The sequence below is a fragment of the Nerophis lumbriciformis genome, linkage group LG17, assembly GCF_033978685.3.
Source record: "Nerophis lumbriciformis linkage group LG17, RoL_Nlum_v2.1, whole genome shotgun sequence".
NCBI classification, from domain to species: domain Eukaryota; kingdom Metazoa; phylum Chordata; class Actinopteri; order Syngnathiformes; family Syngnathidae; genus Nerophis; species Nerophis lumbriciformis.
This window is the reverse complement of record NC_084564.2, coordinates 15151135-15176819: the sequence shown is the minus strand read 5'-3', so window position 1 is coordinate 15176819 and position 25685 is coordinate 15151135. Positions and strand designations below refer to the sequence as shown.

The following is a 25685-nucleotide window of genomic DNA, read 5'->3' as shown; positions in this document are numbered from 1 at the left end:
ACGTGGAGATTATAATTAAAACCTTAAGTTAAATATATTTATCTATTTAACAATTATGCCTAATAAACTTACATACAATAGAACCCGAAGCTGTGATTCAAATGAAGAAATTACCGGTTGTTTATTTTCAGGCACTGTTTTAATGGCGGTTTTCTTCAAGCCTGAACTCACACAACATGCTCTGTCCGCAGATGTCTTCTCCAAACTGCAGCGAGGGGCCCCAGACTATGTAGTTGGAAATCACTGTTTGTCTCCAAGGCACAGAGGGGCCTTTGAGTGTATACATGTGTGTTTTCGATGCGCCATGCTGCTTCAATGACAGGACTGTGAGAGTGAAAAACGAAGGCGGCGCTCTTCTTGCCCATAGCAAAATGTGACAGTTCGGAGCTTATAATGGCAAACATATTACATCCGTATGGAATTCTCAGAATCAATGGGGATGCTTTGGCCGCATCTGTTTCTGTTTTTAATTGCAATCAATTATTTATTCATTCCTCAGAAAATATTATTACATCAATAACGATGTACGTATTTATGTAAATTATTAACAATTATTATATCACTAATTTTCCATATATTCTAATGCTATTTAATTAATAATACTGTAATAATTCTACACATTAAAAAATGGTTGGCATTTTGGAGGAAAAAAAGTACCTAAAGTAACCTTATGTGTCTTTTTGCATTTATTTTTTAATTTTTTTTAATTTTATGTTCATCAAATTATTAAGTAATGGCAATAATTATTAGACACTCAATTGTAATAGTATATAAAAAAAAAGTAAACGAGTAGTATTAATAATAATAATGATAATATATTTTATTTATAGTGCGCTTTACAAAACTCAAAAACGCTTTACAGGTAAGGTAAAAAAAAAACAAATCAGAGTGTATAAATTAGCAAAAATAACAGTAAACAATACAAAAAAGTAGACTGTATATCATGTGTCCTTACAAAAAAAAAGTTTAGTTTTTGCCTTATTATCAAAAGTGCTGTATGTGTGTTTGTGTCTTTGTTTTCTTCTCTCCGTCTATTATTGTTAGTATTTTTTTGTTGTGTTTTGTTTTGTACAGCACTTTGTGCTTGCCACTTGTATGTGCATGAAAAGTGCTATATAAATAAATTGGATTTGATTTGATTTGAAAATGGTCACGAAAAACAATCCTGTGGCCGTAATGAGAATAAGTGCGGTATAGAAAATGGATGAATGGTACATTTTTTATTTTTTTTAATCAAAGTGATCTAAAGGGACACGCAGTAGAAAATGGATGGATGGATGGATGAATAGAAAATGGATGAATGGTACTTCTTTTTTTTATCAAAGTAATCTTATCAGGTGTCTTCTATATATATATATATATATATATATACCCCCAACCGGACAGCTCAGCGTTCTTTTGGTCTTTTAAACTCTTTTGCCACCTCGACGACCTGCTCGTTCCCATGGCAACCAAACAAACAGGCCCGCAGTGGGATTTGTTGCCAAGCAAGAGAGACATTTCACCCAGCTGTCCAAATACTGCCTTAAACACATGACACTGACCTTAAAAAGTGGGCAACATTCTTTATATTGCGCGAGTGAGGACTTTATTCACTTTTTTCTGTGATATAATGCATTATTTACCTTGACATAATTGTATTCTGCTTATTTACTTGCTAGTGCACTGGTAAGTACATGAAATCCCAGCATTTAGGAAACAACTAGAACATAAAGTTGACGGGTAATAAGAAGATAAGTGTTGCCATCTGCTGGTGGCAGCAAAATGCCTGTTTGTCCAAGAGAACTACAATTCCCATAATGCACCTGTGAGCGGAAGCCGGATTCAAGCCTAACAGTTGGGCGCGCTATAGAGACGTCTTGTGTTTGTATTTCCCCACCACACACTCCTTTTAAATGTTTTACTTTACCAGCCTATCATTTAACATGCATACCAAAGTCCTGCTCGCCTTGTTGGCCATTTTCGCACTTTATATCCCCAACGTGGTAGCATGAATAGCCAAAGGCTGAGGTCCGTCAAAGTCGGGGACTACAAGAAGAAAGGTAAGCTCTTTGTTGTTGTTAGTAAGCTAGCTAAGTTTTCGTGCATGTAATAGGAGTTGTAATATTGCTTAAAGTCGTATGTTTTCTAACTTAAACGGTGTTCACGTTGCAGGGTGATATTTTATTGTTTATGCAAGTAGCATAATAGTCTAATTTAATGCCAGTATGCCGAAGGATGCTAACTATGGCTTAGCTTTAAAAAAGCTCTCAATGTGAATGTGGTTATTTGTCAACAGTATGTGGTTTTAAAATCGTCTGCAAAATCTGAGGTATTCTAGAATTCGTTTCAAAGTACATTATTCTATACTGAATGATCAAAGGGTTATTAATGGCATCATAAGAAGATCATAGTACTTACCACTGTGGTAATATAATCAATCAAGTTAAAGGGGAACTGGGTTTTTTTTTTTTTTTTTTTTTAGAATTCATTCACAGTCCTTATGTAAGACAAGAACACATGTGTTTTTCTTTTTTATTTAATGTGAGTGTGAATGTTGTCTGTATGTGTTGGCCCTGCGATGAGGTAGCGACTTGTCCAGGGTGTACACCGCCTTCCGCCCTGATGCAGCTGAGTTAGGCTCCAGCGCCCCTCGCGACCCCGAAAGGGACAAGCGGTAGACAATAGATGGTATTTTAAATATTAAATAAATGCGATCAACAGTCAGCTTCCAATGGAGCCTATAAATTAATAATATTCTACCTATAAAACCCTTAAAAGACATCCAAACACCTCCATTCAGGTTTTATATACATGCTGTGAGTGTGTGTAATGTAGAAATGGGCACATTTATAATAACATTTAATATTTAGGTATTCTGCTCATTTAAAAAAAAAATTTAATTTATTTTTTTTTGTCCTGTCCAGCTTCTCAGGCAAATCATATAGTTGATGTAGATGCCCATATCGGCTGTTCAGATTCACTTTACAAAAGAGACGTGTAGGATACTTCTCTTGTTGCCTTATTTGTATTTGACTTTATTAAATGTATTTATATTATCATTTGGTGCAGCCGGGCCGGAGCAGGAGGGGAGAGAAAGAAAAGAAGACAGAGGGGGAAATTGTGGGGATAAGAGGTGGATTAGACAGAGAGACAAAAACAACAACAGCAACAACAACAATAGAGCAACATCAGCAAATACGACATGTACAAATATGATGGTAAAAGTGATAGCAAATACCGGTAAGCAGTTAGCGAAAATAATACAGAAATGACAATGAGCATTATTACACTACAAATGGAGCAATAGAAATACCAATAGAAAAAGCGCTATTGATAATGAACAATACCAATAATTTACCTCTATTATCAACAATACAGTTGTTCAAATGCAACAATACATATACGTAATGATAACTTGAGATACGAAAGAATGCAGAAAAACGGAGGGGGAGAAAGAGAAGCAACCTATATTAACCTTGTAGATTGTTATAGTAACAATAGGTTAAGCTTTGTCAGTGTGCCATGTGTTATACCCAGTTTACCCTAGGGCAACAACGTTAATATATGTTATATATTCTGCTCATTTTAAGCATACGCAAGGCTAGGGCTGGGCGATATGGTCGAAAAAGTATATCTCGATATATTTTTACTTAAACTCGATATTTGGTATATATCTCGATATATTTTTCGGTGAAAGTATACATATAAAGATATTCATTTTTGAGCGATATTCAGTGAAATTGAAGTGAATGGCAACTGTACTGGCACTTTTATTAACCTAGTTAGTCAAGATGGGTATTAACAGCACAGAAAAGAAACTGTTTAAGTAGTACAGATTTACATAACATAAATAACATAGAAAAATATTATTTCTACGTAAAATAAATAACATAGCTGTGCAAATAATACAAAATATATCAAACTCGGATAAAAAAAAAAAAATTGCAGGCAGGCACTTTGTGATTTCCCTTCATGGCTCGATGACCCGCCCTATCTTGCCTCTGATTGGCCTGTCACTAACCGATCGTGACTCATCATAGTAAACAACCAACCAATCATGGAGGTTATTATACGTGCAAGCACGTCTTGGAAGGAGGAAGGGGAGGGGTTTAGTAGCCCATGGAGGGGGAGCGACGGAGAACAAGGAACACAACAAATAAGCGGCGTTTGGTAATTTTAACGTGAAATAAATTATATCGATATATTTTCTTAATTCATATCTTGTTTAAAAATATATCGATATATCTTACAAACTTGATATATCACCCAGCCCTACGCAGGGCATTATTTCAAAATAGTATCACGACTTTCGCTTTTTGATTTTCAACATCACTCAGCTGGGATAGGCTCCAGCACCCCCCGCGACCCCATAAGGGACAAGCAGTAGAAAATGGATGGTTGGATGATTACTACTAACTGCAGACTTCATGAGAGCCAACAAACAATAAAACATCACTTACTGTACAAGGTCTGCTGTCATTAGGATGCTGACTGCTAAGACGTTTATAAAGTCCCGTTTAGATGAAAAATTACTCATAAACCTCGCAAACAAAGTTACAAAACAGGGGCGGAACCAAGCGTCTTTTCATGTCGTTCTCGCCATGTCCCGTTCTAAGTTGGCTGTCAAAATGTACCAACTTGTCGGAATACGCCCTCATCCATCAAGGTAAGAGGCATGATTTATGATCTACAGTAAACTTCTAGGGAGCAAGGAAGAGAGTAAACCGCTCATCAGTCGATCATGTCGAAATAAACACACACACTCGTTATCACGGCGCCGCTATCAATAGTGCGTCTGCAACAACAATATCACTGATACTTTTTGTGGGCGTAATAGAGGACCTCCTATTGGCTCCGCTGTAAGCAGAATTTAATTTACGAGTTAGAATGCAAAAAAAATACATCCGTCTTCATGTCTTTCATAATGATTCTAAACGATAAGCAAAATAAAATAAAAAGTGCAGTTCCCCTTTAAAAGCATGGCACACGCAGTCACTCCACAGTACATTCATGTAGTAAAGACTACTCAGCAAAGTCGATTAAATAATGTAATCGCTTCTCCTGCAAGCTGATGGTTGATTGCCATTGGTCGTAATGCTAACCAAAAAGTCCTACTAAATGGCAGCGCCTGTTTGTGATGCAGCTCGTGAAGTAACGTTTTCCAAATTATCAATATTTAGATTATTTTTCATTTCTTTTTAGTCTTCAACTGTATTTATTGAAAATACCTTCTTCACAGTCCCAAGCGATGTGTCGCCCTCCACAAGCCTTCCTCCTCTGGTGGAAGGTCATCTCAGTTGCTTCCTGCGGGTGACGGTCAGTCAGTTGCTCTGGACGACCCCAAACCCTCCACTGGCGACGTTTGTCAGGCTGCGCTGGTGGGGAGAGTCATCCAACGGCACCTTCTTCAACCCACGAGATGCTTCACTCTCCTTGCAAAAAAACATCAGGACCACCGCGCGCTTCCCAGTCCACCTTAGCACCAAACCGTTCGTCTCATATCTGGCAGGTATGAAACATCAGAGATGGCTTTTTATATAAGTTGCATTTTTTACAACGAATATGTAACATGTGTCTCTCTTAAACAGATATGGGGTCATTGACGCTGGAAGTTTTGAACAAACAGGATCATTTGCTGATTGCTCAAGCTCAAGTGACAGAAATCGCCCGTCTCTGTCAGTCGTACACCATCAGTGGCTTTTACAACCTCTTATCACCAACTTCTCAGAAACTTGGGGAGTTAGAAGTAAGTCATTATGTCTTTTATATCATTATTTTTCAGTGATGTTCATTCATGTACCAGTGTAGCAAATCAGTAGCGACCTTGCAAATATTAGATATTTTTTCTAAATGCTATAAAGTAATTTTAACAAGAGCACACTGCAAGCACTTATCTCTGCCAACGCTTATCGTCATATTGGGACCCTCACTTTTACAGCGAAGATTCCTCCCAGATTATTTTATTCGAAGGCTGTCTAATTAAAGAGAGTTGACAAGAATTGAAAATAAACCATTTTTTCTACAAAAAGAAGTAAGTACAAACAATAGCAATACCACTCTCCACACCTGGTGCATCTTAACGCCACTAAAACTAGAGGGAATAATACGTGCGTGTTCAAATAAATAAGAAACAGGATGATATTAAAGCTGCACGATTATGGCAAAAATAATAATCAATATCATTTTAATTGATAATGTAATCACGATTAATTACATGATTATTGATACATTTAAAAACATATTTATTGTAGTACCAAAACTTAACTTTAAATCTAGTTTAAAAAAAAACATGATATCAATTAGTAACAAATAAACCACAATAAGTAAAATAATAATAAGAGCAATGGCAATATAATAAACAATAAAACACAGTTTTTCCGTTTTGTTTTTAATTCATTTGTTTTACCTTTTACACTTATGTTACCACCATAGAGTGTGCACTTTTCGTGTAAAATAAAATGTTTGTTAATTAAATGCTAAAATCCTCACATTTATTAATGCAATACATCTTTGGATAGAGTGTCGAGTATTTTAGGTCAAAGCATAATAGTTTTGTTAATGTATCAATAAGTGCTTTAAGTACATTATACTTGTGCTAGGTACTTTTTTGAAACTTATTTTGTTCGCGCAGTCAGACCGTATGTGGCACACCGCGCTATTATTGTAACGGAGGGAAGTGTGCTGTGTTGTTCTCAGCCATACAAGTAAAGAGGCGCCTTACTAGAGGCTGTTAAAAAAGAGAGCGCCTCTCAAGTTGCAACCACTGTTTATATATGCATTAATGTTACATCAATGATGTCATTCACAACAACACAAGCAGATGAAATGTGTTGAGGGTGTATGGATAGTTTTCGCAAGCTTTAGGCTCGTAGTTAAGTCGCTATTTTAAGTGGCTGTCTCGACATTATTTGCTAAGCTCAGAACAGGGCGGTGGAGTGTGTCAGGGATAAATGAGCGCTACCGAACACATGCAATAATGTGCATTAAAAATGATCAATTATCAATTGCCCTCCCAACAAATAAACAGATCTATTTGTGACTTTTTCCACCCCATAAACACTAAAACCCACACATAAAAAAAGAAACACTTTAGAGCTTGGATAGTTTAGTATGGTAGTCGCATCTGCCCCACCGGGATTGGCTTCGGGTCTGGCATAGCGTCAAACTCACTTAATGTCCGACGATTGGACTGCAAGGTTAATTGTCAAATCAAACTCGATTTAAGACACCCCGAGTTTTATTATGAGATTTACATTTTCCTAAATCGGTGCCATATTTTTTGGTTCACGTTTTATGGAAGTATTATTGCAGCAAAATTATTTGCAAAAGTGTATCTCAATTTGTGTGTCTGTAATCCAATTTGTGTGTATGTGTGTACTAGGGCTGCAACTAACCATTAATTTGATCATCGATTAATCTGTCGATTATTACTTCGATTAATAATCGGATAAAAGAGACAAACTACATTTCTATCTTTTCCAGTATTTTATTTTTAAAAAACAGCATACTGGCACCATACTTATTGTTTCTCAGCTGTTTGTACATGTTGCAGTTTATAAATAAAGGTTTATTTAAAATAAAATAAATATTTAAAAAAAATTGCCTCTGCGCATAGCATAGATCCAACGAATCGATGACTAAATTAATCGCCAACTATTTTTATAATCGATTTAATCGATTAGTTATTGCAGCCCTAGTGTGTACTAGATTGTGTGTCTGTATATCAATCTGAGTGTGTGTATTCAGATCCGCGTACGTGTGTTTTCGATCCGCATACGTATGTTTTAAGTTGTCTGTCTGTCCCTAATCAGAAAGAGCCCTCGATAGGCTATCTACTTACACGAGACTTTTTCGACACTTCTGCCGTGTAAGATTTGAGCGCACACGTCCAGATTCATGAACTTGTAATACAACATGTGCGTGTGCATTCAGAAGTGCGTGCGTGTAATACAATATGATGTGTGCCTAAATTTAACCAACCACTGAAGACACTGCTCAATTTAAACCATTCAGAAACAATGTACAGAGATACGCCAAGACCCGTCTTGCGTTGTTTCTCATTGGCTTAAATTGCAGTGTCTTGCGTGGTTGGTTAAATGTAGGCACTGTGGATTGAGGACTTGGTCCAGGATTGGTTATTGCGATCTGTCTGTACAGCGATTGGAACGTGTAAAAAGAGTTGTCTGTCTGTAACTCCACCTTGCCTTTCCTTATACTCACCACTAGTCAGCGCCTTGCAGCCACTGATGATGTTATTCTGTGTTGAAGTCAACAACGATGGGCCACTCTCAAACACTTGCTCAGAGCTGCCAAGTTTCAATAGAGCGTCACAGACACGCCCTTTCACACACAACACGCCACACTTGTAATTTCTCACGCTTATATTCTTCATTTACTACTCCCAATTATTTTCATAATAATAAACTTTGGTTTTGCAGCTTGTCATAGTTCGAGTAACTTTGATTAATTGCCAATGCCAGACCAAGCCATCAATCCACAGTGCCTACATTTAACCAACCACGGAAGACACTACACAATTCAAACCAATTAGAAACAACGTAAGGCAGGTCTTAGTGTCTCTCTTTTGCATGCCTCATCTGTACGTTGTTTCTGATTGGTTTAAATTGCGTGTTGTCTTCAGTGGTTGGTTATATTTAGGCACACCTCAGATACGCATACGCAGATTGTATTACACGCACGCACTTGTGAATGCACGCACTCAAATTTTACACGGCAGAAGTGTCGCAAAAGTCACGTGTAAGTAGACAGCCTATCAAGGGCTCTTTCTGATTAGGGACACACAGACAACTTTAAACACACGTACGCAAATCTGAATACACACGCAGAGATTGAGATATACGTTTGCAAATAATGTTGCTACAATAACCAATAATACTTCCATATTGTTTTACCCTCATCAAAGTTAATGGCAATATGTTGAGTTGATACATTTTTGCTTCCTTGGCTCTGGTAATAAACATTCTCCATTGCTTCTCTAAAACTCGTAGGTGTCCCTGAGTTTGGAGCCCCTGGTTGAGGTCCATGAGAGCATCAGCTCAGTGCCAACTGCAGATTTCAGCACTGAAGCACTTCAGGTCTCCTCGCTGGCCACTACGTCTGTGGAGCATGCAGATCCTAAAGAGAGCAGTGAAAAAAAATCTGAGCTTTGCAGCAAAGGAAACACAGCAAGGTTTCTCTCATTATTATTTTAGCACGTCTAAAATGGAATTATAATCTTCATTAAAATGTCTGCTTCCAGAAGGAAAGAGCACATGTTTTCCCAAACCACCCAGGTGGATAAAGATGAGCTAGTAGAGAATGTGAAGCTGATAGAGAAGCGCGGAATGGCTGTGATTCCTTCCAGTCAGAAACCCTGTGCCCAACCGAGCAATGACATTCTCTCAGGTACGTCAAAACAAGTTTTCTTCAAACCAAAACTCGTTCGATAGATATGGTATGGCTTATTTCAAGGATTTAAGGAACCAGAATACATGAGATGGCACACAATTTAGTGCCCAAGATCTCAGATTTAGCCCAAAGTGTGTGTGTATGTATATATTTATATATATATACATTAATTAATGGCATACATTAATAATAGGAATACATTATGAATAGAAAAATAGAATTGTTTGCGATATGTAGTGCAAATACGATCTAAAAACAATTATACCAAACTGAACCAAATAAAAGCCCAGCTCAGCACAGTTGGGACATGTGTGCTCGATAAGTGGTAGTCGATGAGGCGCGGGGGATTCATATCCATTGCTATAGTGCACCATTGGAGATTAGCAGTCTTAACAGCTTCTGGAAAGAAGCTGTTCTTCAGTCTGGTGGTCTTACTTCAGATGCTCTGCAGCTTGCCTGCCTGAGGGTAGGGGATCAAAGAGAGATGGTGTGATTGTTGGTGATACATAGAGCCCTGCTTTCTGCATCTGCTGATGAAGATGCCTCTTCTGAGCAACTTTAACCACCCTCTGCAATGCCTTCCGCTGATAAGCCGTGCAGCTGCTGTGCCACGCCGTAATGCTGGTGCTGAGGGTGGTTTCCACCACACATCTGTCGAAGTTCCCCAGGATGGCGCGATTTCATCCAGCACGCCACAACTTCTTGAGGAAGTAAAAACGTATTCTCGAGCAGACAGGAAGTGTTGTGGCTGGGGCGGGGGGGTGTCTGATCTTCCTGAAGTCCACCAGCATCTACATTGATGCAAAAGTCCCACCAAATGTTCTACCTCCTCCCTGTATTCGGACTCATCGTTGTTTGTGATGCGTCTCGAAACTGCTGTTTGTGTATTTGTTTCAACAAGCTTAAAAAGTTACATTGAGAAACATCACATGATTACATCATCCAACATGTCCGAAAAGGAGTCGAAAGAAGCCAAGCTTTTTTCATCCTTCCTGTTCTCCATGTTTATTACAGATCATTCAATTACACCATATGTTAAACATGTTCAACAAACATTTGTTCCCTTTTTAATTGTTGACAAAAATGTCATACAAAAAGGAGTTAAAAACTGATACAATATTGCTTGTGAAGATAATTTGATTTAATGAGATTAGGATACATCTACTGTAGATATGAGATGAATGTGTGAATAAAACACGAGAGTAAAATCTGATAATAATTGATCAGTTATTCTAGAACGTGGGAGCAAACTTAGGGACGCTATGGTGGTTTCAGCATTGAAATTTGACATGGGTCCTGCGCCGGTTCTGACTGACCTCCAACTCCCACTGCAGAGGGACAACGCCCAACCACCCTCCATGTGAGTTGCACAGATAAAATGCTTGAAATCCCTCGATGAGACATAGTTTAGTAGTATATTTGTTATGTCTTAAGGCCCTCTCCATCTGCAATGTTCCTGGAATATATCCTGCCTGGCAAGTCAGCTCTCAAGCACGTAGATGACGTTGTCACAGGAGATTTCCGTCCTGGTGAAATGGATCACATAGCTGTGGATCTCCTCCTCGGCAGGTACTTTACGTTTTGTATTTTTACCCATCTTATTTCCAGCCAGTTCCCTTGACCCTAGGACGCTTCGTCTTCAGGTTGAAGACACCTCCTCCACCACTCTGTGAGGTTGAAGCCCTTTACCCTGAATCTCTGTCCACTCATAGCAGTGTTTGCGGAGACAGCGAGCTCGGCGACCCACAGTATGATCAGAGCTTGCTGGAGCATTTGTTTTATAAAACACCTGTGAGTAGTTCATATATTTTCCTACAGTGATAGGCTTTTTGCTTTTTGGGGGGAATGCATTTCTTGTCCTGTTTGTACAGATGTCAGATTCAAGACTAGATGACACAGAGGTGGACGTTCAAAAGCAGAAAAACAGTTCATCCAGGACCAAGAATCAGTTAAGACAGTCAGAGTGTAGGATGAGCGACAAGTAAGAGTCTTTCACTTACCTTGAGATTTACCTGTCTGATCAAGCCAAAAGACTCATTATTTGCATTGCTGGTACGCTGTCTAGTCCAGTTGAAGAGCTCCATCCCTCTCTGGGTGAAGTTGATGTTCTTTTAAGTCCGGAGCAGATGATGTTTCTGAGCTTGATACGACAGGCCAATGTGAGCATCGATTCCATGAGCGTCCCAACAGAAAGCACAACGCTCCCTGCAAGAAAGTCAGTGAGCAAAGGGAAAGCTCCTTTACTGCAACGTAACAAAAAGTGGTAGGTGAAGTTTTATAGGGTGCCATTTTGTAATGATTTTAAAGTATTTTAAGTAGTAAGACCTATCTGGAACCGTCTGGTGTGTCTGTCGCTTTAATGCTAATGAGCTGTTGTCTGTCGCCTGTGAGGGCTCAGCCTAAAATTTTTATTTTTTTTATTTTTTATACAACACTTTTATAACTACACTTCTCTAACGCAAAAATGCCATATATCAGGGGTTCTTAACCTTTTTGACCTTTGGGCCCAATTGTTTCACTACAGAGGAGCCCAGGCCCATTTAAATATTAACACTAAATTAGTAATCTTACTCAAAAATGATATCTACCCTACTTATAGGTTACAACCTTGTCAAATGATATGAAACAATGTGTTAATCACAAATATTATTATTTATTTAACACATAAACCGTAGGCATATATCAGGCTGATTAGAAAAAGTACTAACAAATATACTGCATTAGAAAGGAGTCATAGATACCTGCAAAAAATACATTTACATACAATTATTTTGTGCTGAAATAAATAAAATTAATAATGAATATAGTTGGACCTGGCGACTTGTCCAAGGTGTACAACGCCTTCCGCCCGAATGCAACTGGGATAGGCTCCAGCACCCCACGCGATCCCGAAAGGGACAAGCGGTAGAAAATGGATGGATGGAATAATTAATATGTTTCTTACCTAAGCTGTCAATAAAAATAAAGTACTAATGAAAATACACGTTCACCGCTTTAGTCATAATTTTTGAGCGTAAGGAACATTTCTGTGACTTTAGCTCCAGACTTCTTCTGTTTGTTTGATATTGTCATCACTGCCACAAGTGGTAGAACGGTATATTACAATTGAGTGTACTGCTTTGTTTTAAGATGTGTAGTGAAGACTTCTTTTTTAAACTTTGATACTATACCAATATGAGGGCAATTGAAATATACTATTGTAGTATTCTTCACCAATTTTAAATAATAATTTATTAGAAGTGTGTTGTCAGAGGTCTACCCATGATGCTGGATTTAGATGTTTAAAAGTATAGTTTATAAAAGTAGTTTATAAACTCCACTGGGACGCGTCACTTTGTGTGTTTGTAACATTAAAAGCTACAGACACACAAACCGACGTAAATGCAAAGCAAAACTTGCTTTGTTTACCAAGCTTTCCTAAAAGCAGTGGTGTGTATATACACAGGGAGCTAGGAGATACCACCTGCACAACAGCTAAGCACACAGTAGTACACAAGTTAGACGTGCGTAATAAGTGTCATTAATTGAACAATATTGCAGTCTAAAACACAACATTTGTCAATGTAAACCGGTATCAAATAAATATAGATTCAGTTCAGAATGTCTCCATTAACAAATGTGTCCACATCAAATTTACTGTGTCATGAGCTTAACTTAATCATTAGTGGTGGCCAAAAAAAACGTCATTTTAACTTTATGGCTACATAAAGCCATTTTAGATGGTTAATAATAAATAGGTTAGGGTTTTTCATGCCTACCAATGATCTCTTGTTGACACTTTTGACACAGTTCACTTGATCAAGCCTTGCCCAACATTCCACACTACATAATGATAAAAATATATGTATGATTTGTGTCGTATCGAATTAATATTGGTATCGGCCAATAATCAGGGCTCCAATATCAGCATCTTACCGGAAGTGAAAAGCTGTATCGGGACACACCTAGTTAGAACATCATTAAAAAAGTCGCATTTGCATTAAAGGTATTTGAAATAATGATGTGAAACTAAAATACTGTTTCTTTTTTTGTAGCACCTATTTTGTCGAGTATACGTTACCAAAGACTTCCTTATCCAGTCGACGTGGTCAAAATATTGCAGGAGAGAGGGAGTCGACCAGAGTTGTTTCCAGTAAAGTCACAGAAGGAGGTACGACATGTTGGAATCAGCCACAAAAGCCTTTATTAAAAACATTTTTTTTGGCAGTTACCTGATTCACAATCCACACTTTTATGTATTTTAAGTGGTGACGTTCCAGCAGCGTTCCGTGTTTCCTGTGCGCTTCAGTAAAATCGCCGTTGAAGAGTGGTGGGCAATGGATCTCCTTTTCAAAATTTACTCCAGAAGAATTGACCAAAAAAAGGCGAGCCTGTTACAATACAAGATCATAAATGATAATACCTGTGTTCTAACGACTGATGTTCTTTTTGCAGGCGGTTCTTGTCGGACAAGCCACATATCCACTGCGCCGTCTACTGCAGAGCAAGCAGCTCAGCCAATCTCTTGCTTTACCAGTGCATGGTATGGAGGACAACAGCCAAACAAAGGAACTAGGACTTCTCAGGGTAAAACAAAATGCCTTAGTGGAGCCACTGCTGATTTCAGGTCTGTTCAGCCACATATGCTGTTTTGTAGGTGCTGCTAGAACTTTCTGCCAACAGCAGAGAATCTCCTGAAACATTGCCACATATTGTGTACAGTCCTCAAAGAGAGTCCTCGCGTGTCAGCATTTGCGCAGAGGACTTATCTGTCCACTCTTTAGAAGATTTCACAGGGAATGTCCCCAGCCAGCAGAAAGGCTTGAAAGTAGCCTCTCCACATCTTAACCCCCACACAGCCTCTCCTCGTAGATCTCAGCAGCAGATGGAGGAAGACCCAGAGGTCTTGTTGCATATGCTGCTCATGGTTACAGACGGAAAGAATTTCAACTGTGGGCCTATGCAGGCTGTTAACGTCTACTTCAACTGTAAGCTCTTCTGGTGCGATGAGATGGCGAGGTCTGTGGTCAGCTGGGGGCGTGTGAACCCATCCTTTAACTTTGCTCAGGTTCACCCCACACACTGAACTTCCTTTTTAAAGTACCAGGAATTTGGACTTTAATTTGAATAAGCTTTTTATCTGGACTTTTAGGTAACTCCTGTGGCTTTGACTACAAAGCTACTGGAGAGGATGAAGGACAATGTGATGGTAATTGAAGTGTGGCAGAAAACTGGAAGCTCTAGTGAGGAGAAACTACTCGGTCTTGTCAAACTACCTCTCCACCAGTTCTACATGTCATTTAGGCAAGTGTTTTAGAGGTTTTTTTTAGCAGTGGTGATACGTCATGCAAACTCGCTAACTCTGCACTCTTTCCTCATCCTTTCCAGGGACTCCAAGATTGCCCACCTTCTTCTACGGGCACAGTACCCTGTTTTAGGGGTGGACTGCTACCTGCCAGTCATGGATGTGTTCTCCAGCACTTGTAATGGACACCTCAGGGTCACTCTGGCTATGGGCCGCTTCGAGCAGGTACTCGCTCTGCAGCGCACCAGAGAAGACGAAATCCAGTCACTGGGCTGCCCCGTGAGACCATTGCATCTGCTTGATCACCAGCCTCATCCACCAGCAAAGGTCGGTGGCGCAATGGTTGTCTTTTTTTTTTCCCATACTGCCCATGCTCAGTTGCAATGTTAGTGTTTAAGTATTGCTTTTACTTTCACACTTCCTGTTTCTCCCCTAGGTGACTCCAGCGCAAGCACGAGCAATGAAAGAGCATGTGTTTATGATTAAGGTTGAGAAGGTCTCTGGGCTGACACCGCTCCAATCAACGGTGTGGGGTGAGGCTGACTGTTACGTCCAGTACAGTTTCCCTTGTCAGGAAAGTGCAGAAATCGACGCAGCCCTGGATGAGCATTGTAATGCACTTTGCTTAGATTTCTCTTTTACTGTTGTCTGTCATACCGTAGTGTCTTATTTCCAACAGACACCAACCTGAGGCCCTTTCGTACCACCACCACTCTCTGTGTTCCTGACCCAGCATTTGGCCATACAGAGACACACGTGCTTTTGGCTCCTGAGGGCGTCCCAGTCCAGAAGCTGCTGCTCAGCTCTCTTTCAATCCAAGGCCTGAGCAGCGGAGGCGGTGTCCATTTTGAAGTGTGGTGCAGGTTTGTAGCCGTCGAGGCAGTGTTTTTCTGCTATTTGTAGCCAAGGTTGCGTACTAAAAAATCTAAAGATGCGAGGGACCACTTTGATGTTTACAAATGTTTTAACATTTTGTAAAAAGGCTAGAAAAATAAAAGCTATATACATATATACACAATATATATAAGACAGGAGGTTTATGTTATTAAGAGGTTGTTCATATCCTAATGTCTACATTTTCTCTTTATTGTCTGTTTGATCTATTTTCTAAATTTCTGCTTTTAGGTTTTGGTTTTATTTCATTTCTACAATGTGCTATAAGCAAATAAAGGGGAAAAAAAGATCCGCAAGTTCCAAATACGGGGGTCTGGAAGTGCAAAACACTTTAACATCTCATGAAACAAATTACAATTACACAAACCAAATTACCAGATACTAACACAATTTAAAATGACAGAAAATGAATTAATAAAAGACAACACAACTAACAAAAGACAAAACAACTTACAACTACACAAACTAATTTAACAAAATACAAAACCACTTACAATTACACAAACCAAATTACCCAAAGACAACACAATTTAAAATTACCGAAAAAACTAACAAAAGACAACATAACAAACAATTGCTAAAATGAATTAACAAAAGACCAAACAACTTCCAATTACGCACACCAAATTAACAAAGGACAAAAAAACCTACTAATATACAAAACATCCATCCATTTTCTTCCGCTTAGCCGAGGTCGAGTCGCAGGGGCAGCAGCCTAAGCAGAGAAGTAAACAAATTGACAAAAATAAACCAACTTACAATTACATACAATAAATTGACAAAAGACAAAACGACATGCAATTACACAAACCAAATGAACAAAATACAGAACAATTTACAATTTCACAAATTAAGTTAATGAAACACAAAACAATTGGAAGAAGAAGATGCTTTATTTGTCACTGCACTTGAAAAGTACTGCGAAATGTGTTTACACTCAACCCGTCCAAGAAACAGAGGTGAACAAGAGCGGAACACTGATGGCTTGCCACATGGGCGGCGCCCCGTAAAAGATCCGAGAATGAAAAACAAGAAGAGGGAGAGGAAAAAAAAGCCAATCCCAAACTATGATACTGTAGGAGGGGCACTGTGGGACTAGGAGAAAAACCTCGGCAAACATAAGCACACATTACGACATACAAAAACAAAGATGTTCCAGCGCAGACAGCCTGCCACATCAGCAGTCAACACACAGCGCACCTTTGTGGTCGAGGAGATGAAGTGGCGAAGGCTTGGGATGGTGTGTGCGTGCGTGTGCGCGTCTGTCTGTGTGTCTGTATTGTCGTATCCATAGATGCATGTGTGTACATGAGCCTGGAAGTCGCTCCGTTGGGCGTCACAGCCTTGTGCCTCAGAGTGGCATCTTGATAACATGTCAGAGTCCTTTAGGGATAGGGGAAAGGATGTCAGGAGCATCTCACCACACTGCCTTACTGGGAGAGTTATCATCAGCAACAATGCCAAGGCTGGTGTGAGGGCGCAATAATATAGATAATGATTGTTTTGGTTAGGGCGATCAGATGTGTTTTAATAGCTCGTCTATTTAATTGTCCGTTCTGGTCCTCAAATTATTTGGCTTTGCAGAGAAGAAAGCTTCTCCGAGATGTTATCCAGTTTGCAAATTAGTTTAAAATGGTTTGAGTGCCTGCAGCCCTGCCTATCCCATCAACTTCCCATCTCATTATAATGACGGTCAACTTCTGTCTACCTTCAACGGCTGCCATCGTCTTACGAATTTGTCAATACACAAAGGCAACACACAATCCGAACAGCAAATGAGCTGTTATCATAGTTCCAAATACAGTAGATGTCGATGTCCTCAACAAAAAGAGTCACCAGGCACACAATCCTCCACTTCTCCCATTGTGTATGCAGCAACAAATGTTCCGTAAAGATAGACAGGTTGTTGTTGTTGTTTTGAGTTAATTTCGAACATGCGTACATTTACAATACGATACATCACATATTTCCATTTTCTCATTACAACATGTCCGAAAAGGTTCCTCCGAAGCTGAACATCTCATCGTGAAGATCTTGTCAATTTCGTTGGGAAGTTAGTCGATCAATTCTATTGTTTAGATTTTGGAGAGCAGTGCAAAAAGAGACTCCAAAAGTCAAGACAAGACAAGACAAAAAAGCAAAAGCAGGGAAGATGAGAGAGAAGAGAGGGAAGCGTCCGCCTTTCTTGACATCCAGAGAGAAGAGTCAATTTCACAAGCCAAATTAACAAAAGACAAAACCATTTTTCATATGCACAAACCGGAAAGGGAATGTCCAAAATCACAGTTTGACAACTAAAACACTTAATTATTTTGTACATGTTTTTTGTACAAATTGTCTTTTGTTAATTTGTGAATAGTTTTATATTTTGATAAATTCGTTTTGTCTAATTGTAAATTGTTTTGTCTTTGATGAATTTGTTTTCCATAATTGCAATTTGTTTTGTGAAATGTAAAAGTGTCTTACAATGCCAGGCTACCGTAATTAGGCAATTCTTTCAGCTTGTTTATTTTCTTACAGATACTATTACCCGAATGTCAGAGACCAGCTAGTGGCCAAGGGAATTCTCCCCCTGTCCAAGTTGTGTGCCATAGTCACAATGCAGGGACAGCTTGGTGATAAGGCCCAGATGTTTTCTTTGCCTCTGCTACCGAGGGCAGACAACACCTTGATGCACCAGCCTCAGCCGTCTGGTAAGCACGCTTCCAGATCAACACTTTCACTTGCATGGTATTTAGCAAATGTTAGTACCCTTGCGTGTGCGTTTCTTCAGGCCTGCTAGATGTGTGCATCCGGTACAAGTGCCGTCCCGTGAGAGCTGATGTGCAGACTGGCAGAGGAGCTGCCTCTAATGTGGTGACACTTGTGGTTCAAGTGCACAGAGGGTCCGGTTTGCAGGCAGCAGCCAGGTACTTTCCCAGTGTCCTTTTTTATAGCGCTCCAAACATCTTCGAATTTCTTATCTTGCTGGTGTGAATTTGCACTGCAGAGTTATATCCCAACATGACGAGAAGTACAGTTACTTTGCTGTCGTTGGAGTGAACTCCTACGTCACTGTCCAGTTGTCCTTCTTGCCTGAGGAAGAGCAAAGGTGCACCCGTTTGATTGCCAGGACCTTCTGCCCAGAGTATAACTACCACACAGAGGTTTGCTGTGACATGCTCGTTCACAAGAGCACCGGGGAGACCTTCAGTCTGGCCGAGCAGCTGGCAGAAGCTTTTGCCATCTTCACTGTTTGGAATAGAGACAACCGCAAAGGTTCAATAACACTTGTCTTTAGTTTTAAACGTCCTTTATAGCAGCTCAATATCTTTTCCTTCCAAAGAGAGCCTTCGCTGCCTCCTTGAGGTATTTATAGCAGACTATCTCTGTATTATTCACCTTTTTCTGGTAAGATTTAAATCATAATTAAAAGTAATGGGTTGTTTGCAACTTGCTCAAAGTTTCTTTGTCTGTACTAAAAATAATACCCCAGGCTGGTTTATGTTACCATAAGTGGTTTAACAGAACATACTGTAAATATTTTTAAAGTTTTTATTTGTTTCGTAATTACTGATTATATTTTTAAAAAAACTGCTTGTTGGTCCTAGGAATTTGTCTGGCGGTCAGGCTTGTCCCTCGCCGTTGTCCCATCCACGTACACACAAAAAATGTTCAATAGAAGCAAATATCAAGTTGCAGTCATGATGTTTTTATGATAGAATATACATTCAATGACAACTAAAGTTTGCTAAATCACTATCATTAACTGACCACACCCAATTCTAATGAATGTACGGGTATGTGTATGTTCCATACAAGCGTAGTTAAGTCATCCTAGTCACATCCGTTCACTTTTGCTCCTGATGGTTCGTGTTAGAGCCTTGCATGGCAGCTCCCGCCATCAGTGTTTGAATGTGTGGGTGAATGTGAAAATAGTGTCAAAATGCTTTGACTACCTTGAAGGTAGAAAAGTTTAACCAATTTACATGCTTAAAAACTAGAAGAGGATGGGTTGTATCCTTAAAAATTCTAGGCCAGTGGTTCTCAAACTTTTTTCACCAAGCACCACCATAATAACCAACATTAAAATACAGTCTTGAGTATTAATTAAAAACAAGGCAGAAGTATATTTATATGTTTTGGCCACTGTAACATTACACACAGTTTGAACAGTAACACGGTGTTTATATGTAGGAAAATAAAACACTGTACTTTAATAAAGTGATTCTTTGGCGTACCATTAAATGGTGCCCACGTACAACTAGTGGTACATGTACCACAGTTTGAGAACCACTGCACTCTGCATTTGTATAAAGTTTGCAAACCACTCCTTTAAAAGTATGTTAATCGTCTTGTATTATAATCTGTCGTTTATTTCTTCCAGGCAATACTTTCAACCCTCCAAATGTGATTTTGGGCACAGTGAAAATTCCGCTGCTTGATCTCCTCCGGAAAACAACAGGTGAGATCCACTCCACTCACTCGCACTGCGTGATGGATTTTTTTCCCCCACACAAATATTCTATAGTTGTGTTGATTTTCTGTGCGTCAAGGTATTTCAGGCTGGTTTGGGGTCTACACGCCCCTTGAATCCACACAAACTCAGCACACCCTGATTGGCGGCCTTGAGATCTCAGTCGCCTTTTCCCACCACTCCGAGCGGGAACGGGTCATTAGGGCTGCTCTGGATTTGGGCTGGGAGCTGCCTCAGATCCAGAATGACAATGAATGGCTTAACGAACAGGGAGACTGGGAACACCACACAAGGAAAATATCCCTGACCTTTTCCATGCCCAGGGTTTGGATCCCTGTCCACTGCTTGCTCCTGCCGGGACATGAGGAGCTACAGCGATCCACATACTGCTACTTTCGCTACAAATTCTACGAGCAGGAGGCTGTCTGCTCGCAGATGAAACACCCGTGTGTGACTGAGGGCAGCGAGGCCACCGTGACCTTCCAAGGAAGTCGCACTGTTGAGCTGATGAGCTCCCAGCCTTTGTTGTGGTACCTTCAAGAGGAGCGGCTGGAGGTTCAGGTATGGGTAGCTTTCCAGAAGGACAAAAGCCAACGGCCCCGTGACACTGACCGCCTGGTGGGCTCTGCCTTTATTGGTCTGTCCTCCCTTGCAAAGACCCACCAGCAGAAGTTAGCTCTCAGCGGTATGTGATATTTCTGAAGGCTTTATTGTAATTATTTGGCACAGCTAGATTTATGTATTCTTGTTTTCTAGGAGTGTATCCACTGTTCAGACGCTCGGCGATGGACCTACAGGGTGCCGCTCTGAGGGTGCACATCAGCCTGACGGTAGGCCGTGCGCCGACTGTAGAAGACAACCAGGCGGACTCTGACAGCCAGGAAGAGATCTTATTCGAGGCGACAGAGCCACCACATCGTACACCCCCACCTTCCCCTCCAAAAATATCCGATTTGGAAAGCCCGATCAACTCGAGTGAAACAACTGCACATGTCCCTATACCTCAGCCGTCCAAAATTAGTGAGGAAGATTCCTTCCTTGTGGAAATTGCAGTGGACAGAGCCATGCACATTAATCTGAAAGGTGAGCCTAAACTGTGATCTCTCTCTTAAGGTGCAGTTTGGTGCTGCTGATGCAAATTGGGATATTAAGCTCTCCAATATGAAAATACTTTTTTTTTACACTTGTGCCATCATTGTTGTTAGATTATCCGAAATCTGGGAGCAGTGAAGGGGCGTCATGTCTCTGTGTCTCATACATCACTGCTGACTCTGCAGAACCAGTGTCCACGGCTGTGGTGGCCAACACAAACTGTGCCACCTGGAACCATCAGCATAAATGCCGGTTAGCACCATTCTCCGGAAATGACAGATAGTCGACTCCTGTTGCATGTTCAGTAGACCAATACTTGTTTTTCGTCAGGCTTTCCAAGCAGCTGCTAATTGATCCAGAGCAAAGCCTGGTTTTCAAAGTTTGGCATAAAGGCAGCAGAGGAGGCAGGTTTATTATTTTAGTATTTTAAAATGAAAATGCATTTATTTTATTTACTCTTTGTTTTGTTTTGTCAAAAGAAGTGGAGCAGGTGGTTGGGTTTGCCTCTGTATACCTGTCCCCTTTGCTGTCTGGGTTCCAGTCAGTATGTGGCTGGTACAATGTCATGGATTTCAATGGTCAGTGTAATGGTCAGCTCAAAGTCTCCATCACACCACTCAAGTGGGTCCAAAACTTGCGTGGGCAGAGAAAAGCTTCCAGTGACAAAGATGGCCACAACTCAAGTGTAAGGCAAATATTCAGTGCTACTGTAGAATAAATTGTCAATGTATTAACACATGTTTCCCTCCCAGGATTTATCCCAGGCTGCACCATGCAGCTACCAGACCAGTGCCACGTACAACAGCTTTCCTTCTCACATCAGCCGATACCCCGAGCAGCACATCTCATCGCCTGACCACATGGACAGACTATTTCTCAAAACGTATGCACAACACAGCGTAGTATCCTCCCACGATACATTCAATTAACAGTTTAATATGTTAAAAAAAATTTTGCGGTGCAATCTCTAGTGAGAGCGACCGTCACCACGAGCACATGCAGAAAGTGCGTCTTCATCATCAGAGTCTTCAGGAACAAGCTGAGACTCATTTGGTCTGTAGCAGCAGCAACAGTGGTGACATCAACCTTCCCAGCTCTGTGGTCTTTTCAACACTCAGGTATCTCTGCGCAGCATCACTTTTTTCAAAGAATCACAATCAATTCAGCTTCCTTACCCAGGAAGAATCTGAGCGATCTGGACATAATCAACCAATATTTCTACAGTAAGATGGGTAAACGTGATTTTTCGCCCACAAGGGAACGGGACTGTCTTCACGAGAAAGACACCCGTAAGGAAAATGAGCTACATCTTCCATCCCAACAAGTCCACAACGGTGAGTGTCTGAACTTGATTGTTCCCTCAGACATACTGTGGACAGTATTGTAGTTCCCAAAACCCTCCAAAAAGTCCTGCAGCCTGTTACTCTAAACAATGATGAAATAATCAAATTATTCCAATGCATGTGTACCGGTACTCACAATAATGTGCATTACAGTACCGTATATCATCTCCCTTTCATGGTAGATTCCCACTATTTGTGGGGGTTACATTCCAAGACACCCAGCGAAACTGAGAATAATGGACGCACCCCTATAAAAAGGAATTTTTATACTCTAAACTTAATCTAAATTGATTACAGATTGATATCTTGGGGGGTAGTCCTAAGATTAAGGCAACCCTGCCTATAATATGTCTTAAACTTTTTTTAGACACATTTAGAATTAAGTTTTACGAATGAAGAAAAAATTACAGGCCAACAGTTTCCTGCTGTAAAATGTTGAGTAAATTGACTTTTGAGACACCACCCTCTCCTTGATTCATAGCTGCAGCACTCTTGTCTCCTGCAGATAGTGCCATCAAACCACTTTACATTTAAAGGGGACCGAGTATGAATTTTGTCTTTTCTGACTTATAAATGTTGTTACAATGTTGGATACTCGTCAATGCCAAAGCGTCAATTCATAAGGTTGATGCATTTTTTTTCCATGAGTTTGCATACAGTTTTGGATGCCTCTGTTCGCTGGGTTTTGCAGTCTGGCTGCGCAGTGACATCACTGCAAGGTGGAAGCACTTGTTTATACATTAAGTAGAGTTCTAAACCATAGGGCAAGGAGATAATGTATTATTTTTATCTTATCATGGCATGTGCATAATAATACTGATGTGCGACATGCAGTGCCATTATTGCTGCTAAAAACAGCTATTTTATGCACTCTTTGAATTGATCGGCGCGTGAACAGGTGTACCTAACGGTGTGACCGGGTGAATCTATATAATGTTTTTGGAGTTTATTTTCGACCGTGCCCGGAAAAAAAATTGCGGTGGCAACTTCAAGATATATATTTAAACTTGACATTTTCCAAAGATAAATGATGATTCTTTTGAAGTGGGTGGGGCGTGGTTTCATTTGCAATCTGGGTAGGCCTACAGAGTCAAACATCTTGCAGACAGACTAAAAAAACGGATCGACGTCCCACTGGGGTGAGTTTTTCCTTGCCCTTATGTGGGCTCTGTACCGAGTATGTCGTTGTGGCTTGTGCAGCCCTTTGAGACACTTGTGATTTAGGGCTATATAAGTAAACAATGATTGATTGATTGATTGATTGATTACCAAAGGGACTGCGGAGTAAAAGTTACACCAAAGCATATCCAATACGTATTATCTGGAACACAAGAAAGTGTTTTAAATGTAGATTAAAATCATTATAGGTCCCCTTTACGTTGCCTGTGGAAAAAAATCATAATTCAAAGAAAAAGAAAATAAATCAACAAACAATGATGAACCGCAAATATGCAGGGATCTACTTAATTTATTTGCTCAACAACTATTCCGTCTTGTAGGTCAATGCCGACAACCAACTTCCACCGTCCTCCACAGCAACTCAACATCTTCTCCCACCAAAGACAAGACCTCAGGCATTGTTGTGGAGATCATCTCCAGTCCATGCGACCCTTGCATGTTTTCCCAGGAATCTACATCTTGTCCAACGACGTCTGCAGGCCTTGTCGCACAGAACGTGCCCGAGGTAGAAGCAGAAGACACGGGCAGTGAAGCATGTAGATCACCATGCAGTATTTCCCAGGAATCCACATCTTGTCCAACGACGTCTGCAGGCCTTGTCGCACAGAACGTGCCCGAGGTAGAAGCAGAAGACACGGGCAGTGAAGCATGTAGATCACCATGCAGTAGTGAGGATGACGAGGAAGATTACGAGGAATTTGTCGTGGAGCCGAGGCATTTGAACGAGTTGACAACTTTGACGGATAAGACCAGTCCTTGGAATAGCATCGTGTCAGACTCTGTTTCAATTGCCTCCGAGTGCCCAGAGGCTGAACTGAGTCAGGATAACGAAGATAAAAGTCAAAACGAAAGACAGGAATCCATCAGGAAAGACGCAGGAGAGGCGAGCCAAAGCGACTCCAGTGACAGTTTTGACGATTTATCAGAAGTGGCATCAGACTCAGACAGCGACCAGGATGTAACGCTGCTAACTGTCAATGCCAACATGGCGGGTGATGCTGAGTCATTGCCCAATGAAGCTGTGCAGGCCGACAACCCCAGACTCCAAGTGTATCCTTAACTGTGATTGTCTATCTTTGAGACGCTTGTAGGATTCCATTATGTCTTGTTTTTAGTTTAACTCTTCGCTCAAAGCTCGGTCCCCAACTTTTTCCTGCCCCCGCAGCAGCTGGAAGCCTCTCTAAGGGGCATTCGCTTAGCGCCCTCGTTTGCTAATTCGTCCAGCGACACGGTAAGTTTATTGCTCAATAATGAGAAACCAATCAGTCACCATTCAGCTGACAGGCTTGCAAGTGCAAGACGTTTGGGGCCAGGAACACATTACACACACACATCAGATAAGACGAGTGAAGCTGCGTACATAATCAGTACGCAAACATCACTATTAGCGTGTGTGTTAATACATTACAAGTCGAAAGAGAACACCTGCTAAACACTTATGGACCCTTTCAAGTCTTATGTCCACATCTTTGACTAAGCATTCGACAAATCAGGTGAAAGGTTGGCTGGTTTTATCGCACAGGACTATTCAGAGGCATGACAATATCTACAGCTGCTTTTGGTTTTTTTGTCATTCCAAGAACAAAACATTTCCTCTCCACCCTGAGAATTAACCCCTTCATCTCAAGTAACAGGTGCTAGTGTTTTTGAGCTTGGGCGACTATATATATTAGTAGAATACTGTACTTTAACTTGTACTTCAAGTATAGTATGCAGCCATCGCATTTTAATAACTGCAGTTCAACTCTTGCTCCACTCTTGCAGGACCAGTGCGCTCGACCTCGCAGGCCTCCAAACATGTCACCTACATCCATGAACAGAGAGACGCAGAGAATCCGTAGAATACGACGATAATTAGTACGACAGTGTGTGATTATTTAACATGAATTTATAAGCAGGTATGCGAACACTTTTTTTCTCCTGTAAAGTAAGAGGTATATATTGTATTTTTATAAATAAATGTTTTCTTGTCCATTAATTGTCATCGGGTGTGCCTGTCTGACAGCGTATAATCAGAAAGCAACAAATATGTGTCAGTACTGTAATA

General features: G+C 40.4%; 1 protein-coding gene across 8 annotated transcripts; it reads left to right on the top strand.

Annotated features, from left to right (window-relative positions):
* Positions 1-1799: 1799 nt before the first annotated feature.
* Positions 1800-25548, top strand: c2cd3 (C2 domain containing 3 centriole elongation regulator). Of its 8 annotated transcripts, none has more exons than XM_061972604.1 (34): positions 1800-2042; positions 5222-5491; positions 5571-5728; positions 8991-9172; positions 9242-9387; positions 10618-10750; positions 10825-10959; positions 11034-11181; positions 11262-11371; positions 11456-11653; positions 13425-13540; positions 13636-13754; positions 13825-13956; positions 14027-14437; positions 14522-14673; positions 14758-15001; positions 15111-15285; positions 15354-15537; positions 18089-18261; positions 18342-18477; positions 18558-18826; positions 19935-20012; positions 20104-20585; positions 20682-20709; positions 20781-21107; positions 21230-21368; positions 21447-21520; positions 21596-21801; positions 21869-21999; positions 22088-22234; positions 22296-22450; positions 23959-24688; positions 24773-24869; positions 25403-25548. In XM_061972604.1, exons 1-34 carry the CDS (start codon positions 1991-1993, stop codon positions 25490-25492), a joined length of 6327 nt encoding a protein of 2108 aa, XP_061828588.1. In that variant the 5' UTR covers positions 1800-1990; the 3' UTR covers positions 25493-25548. The 8 variants fall into 8 exon arrangements, with proteins under 8 accessions (XP_061828588.1, XP_061828589.1, XP_061828583.1 ...); XM_061972605.1 differs by having other exon boundaries at positions 20104-20709; positions 23959-24143; positions 24258-24688; XM_061972599.1 differs by having other exon boundaries at positions 9245-9387; positions 20104-20709.
* Positions 25549-25685: the final 137 nt, after the last annotated feature.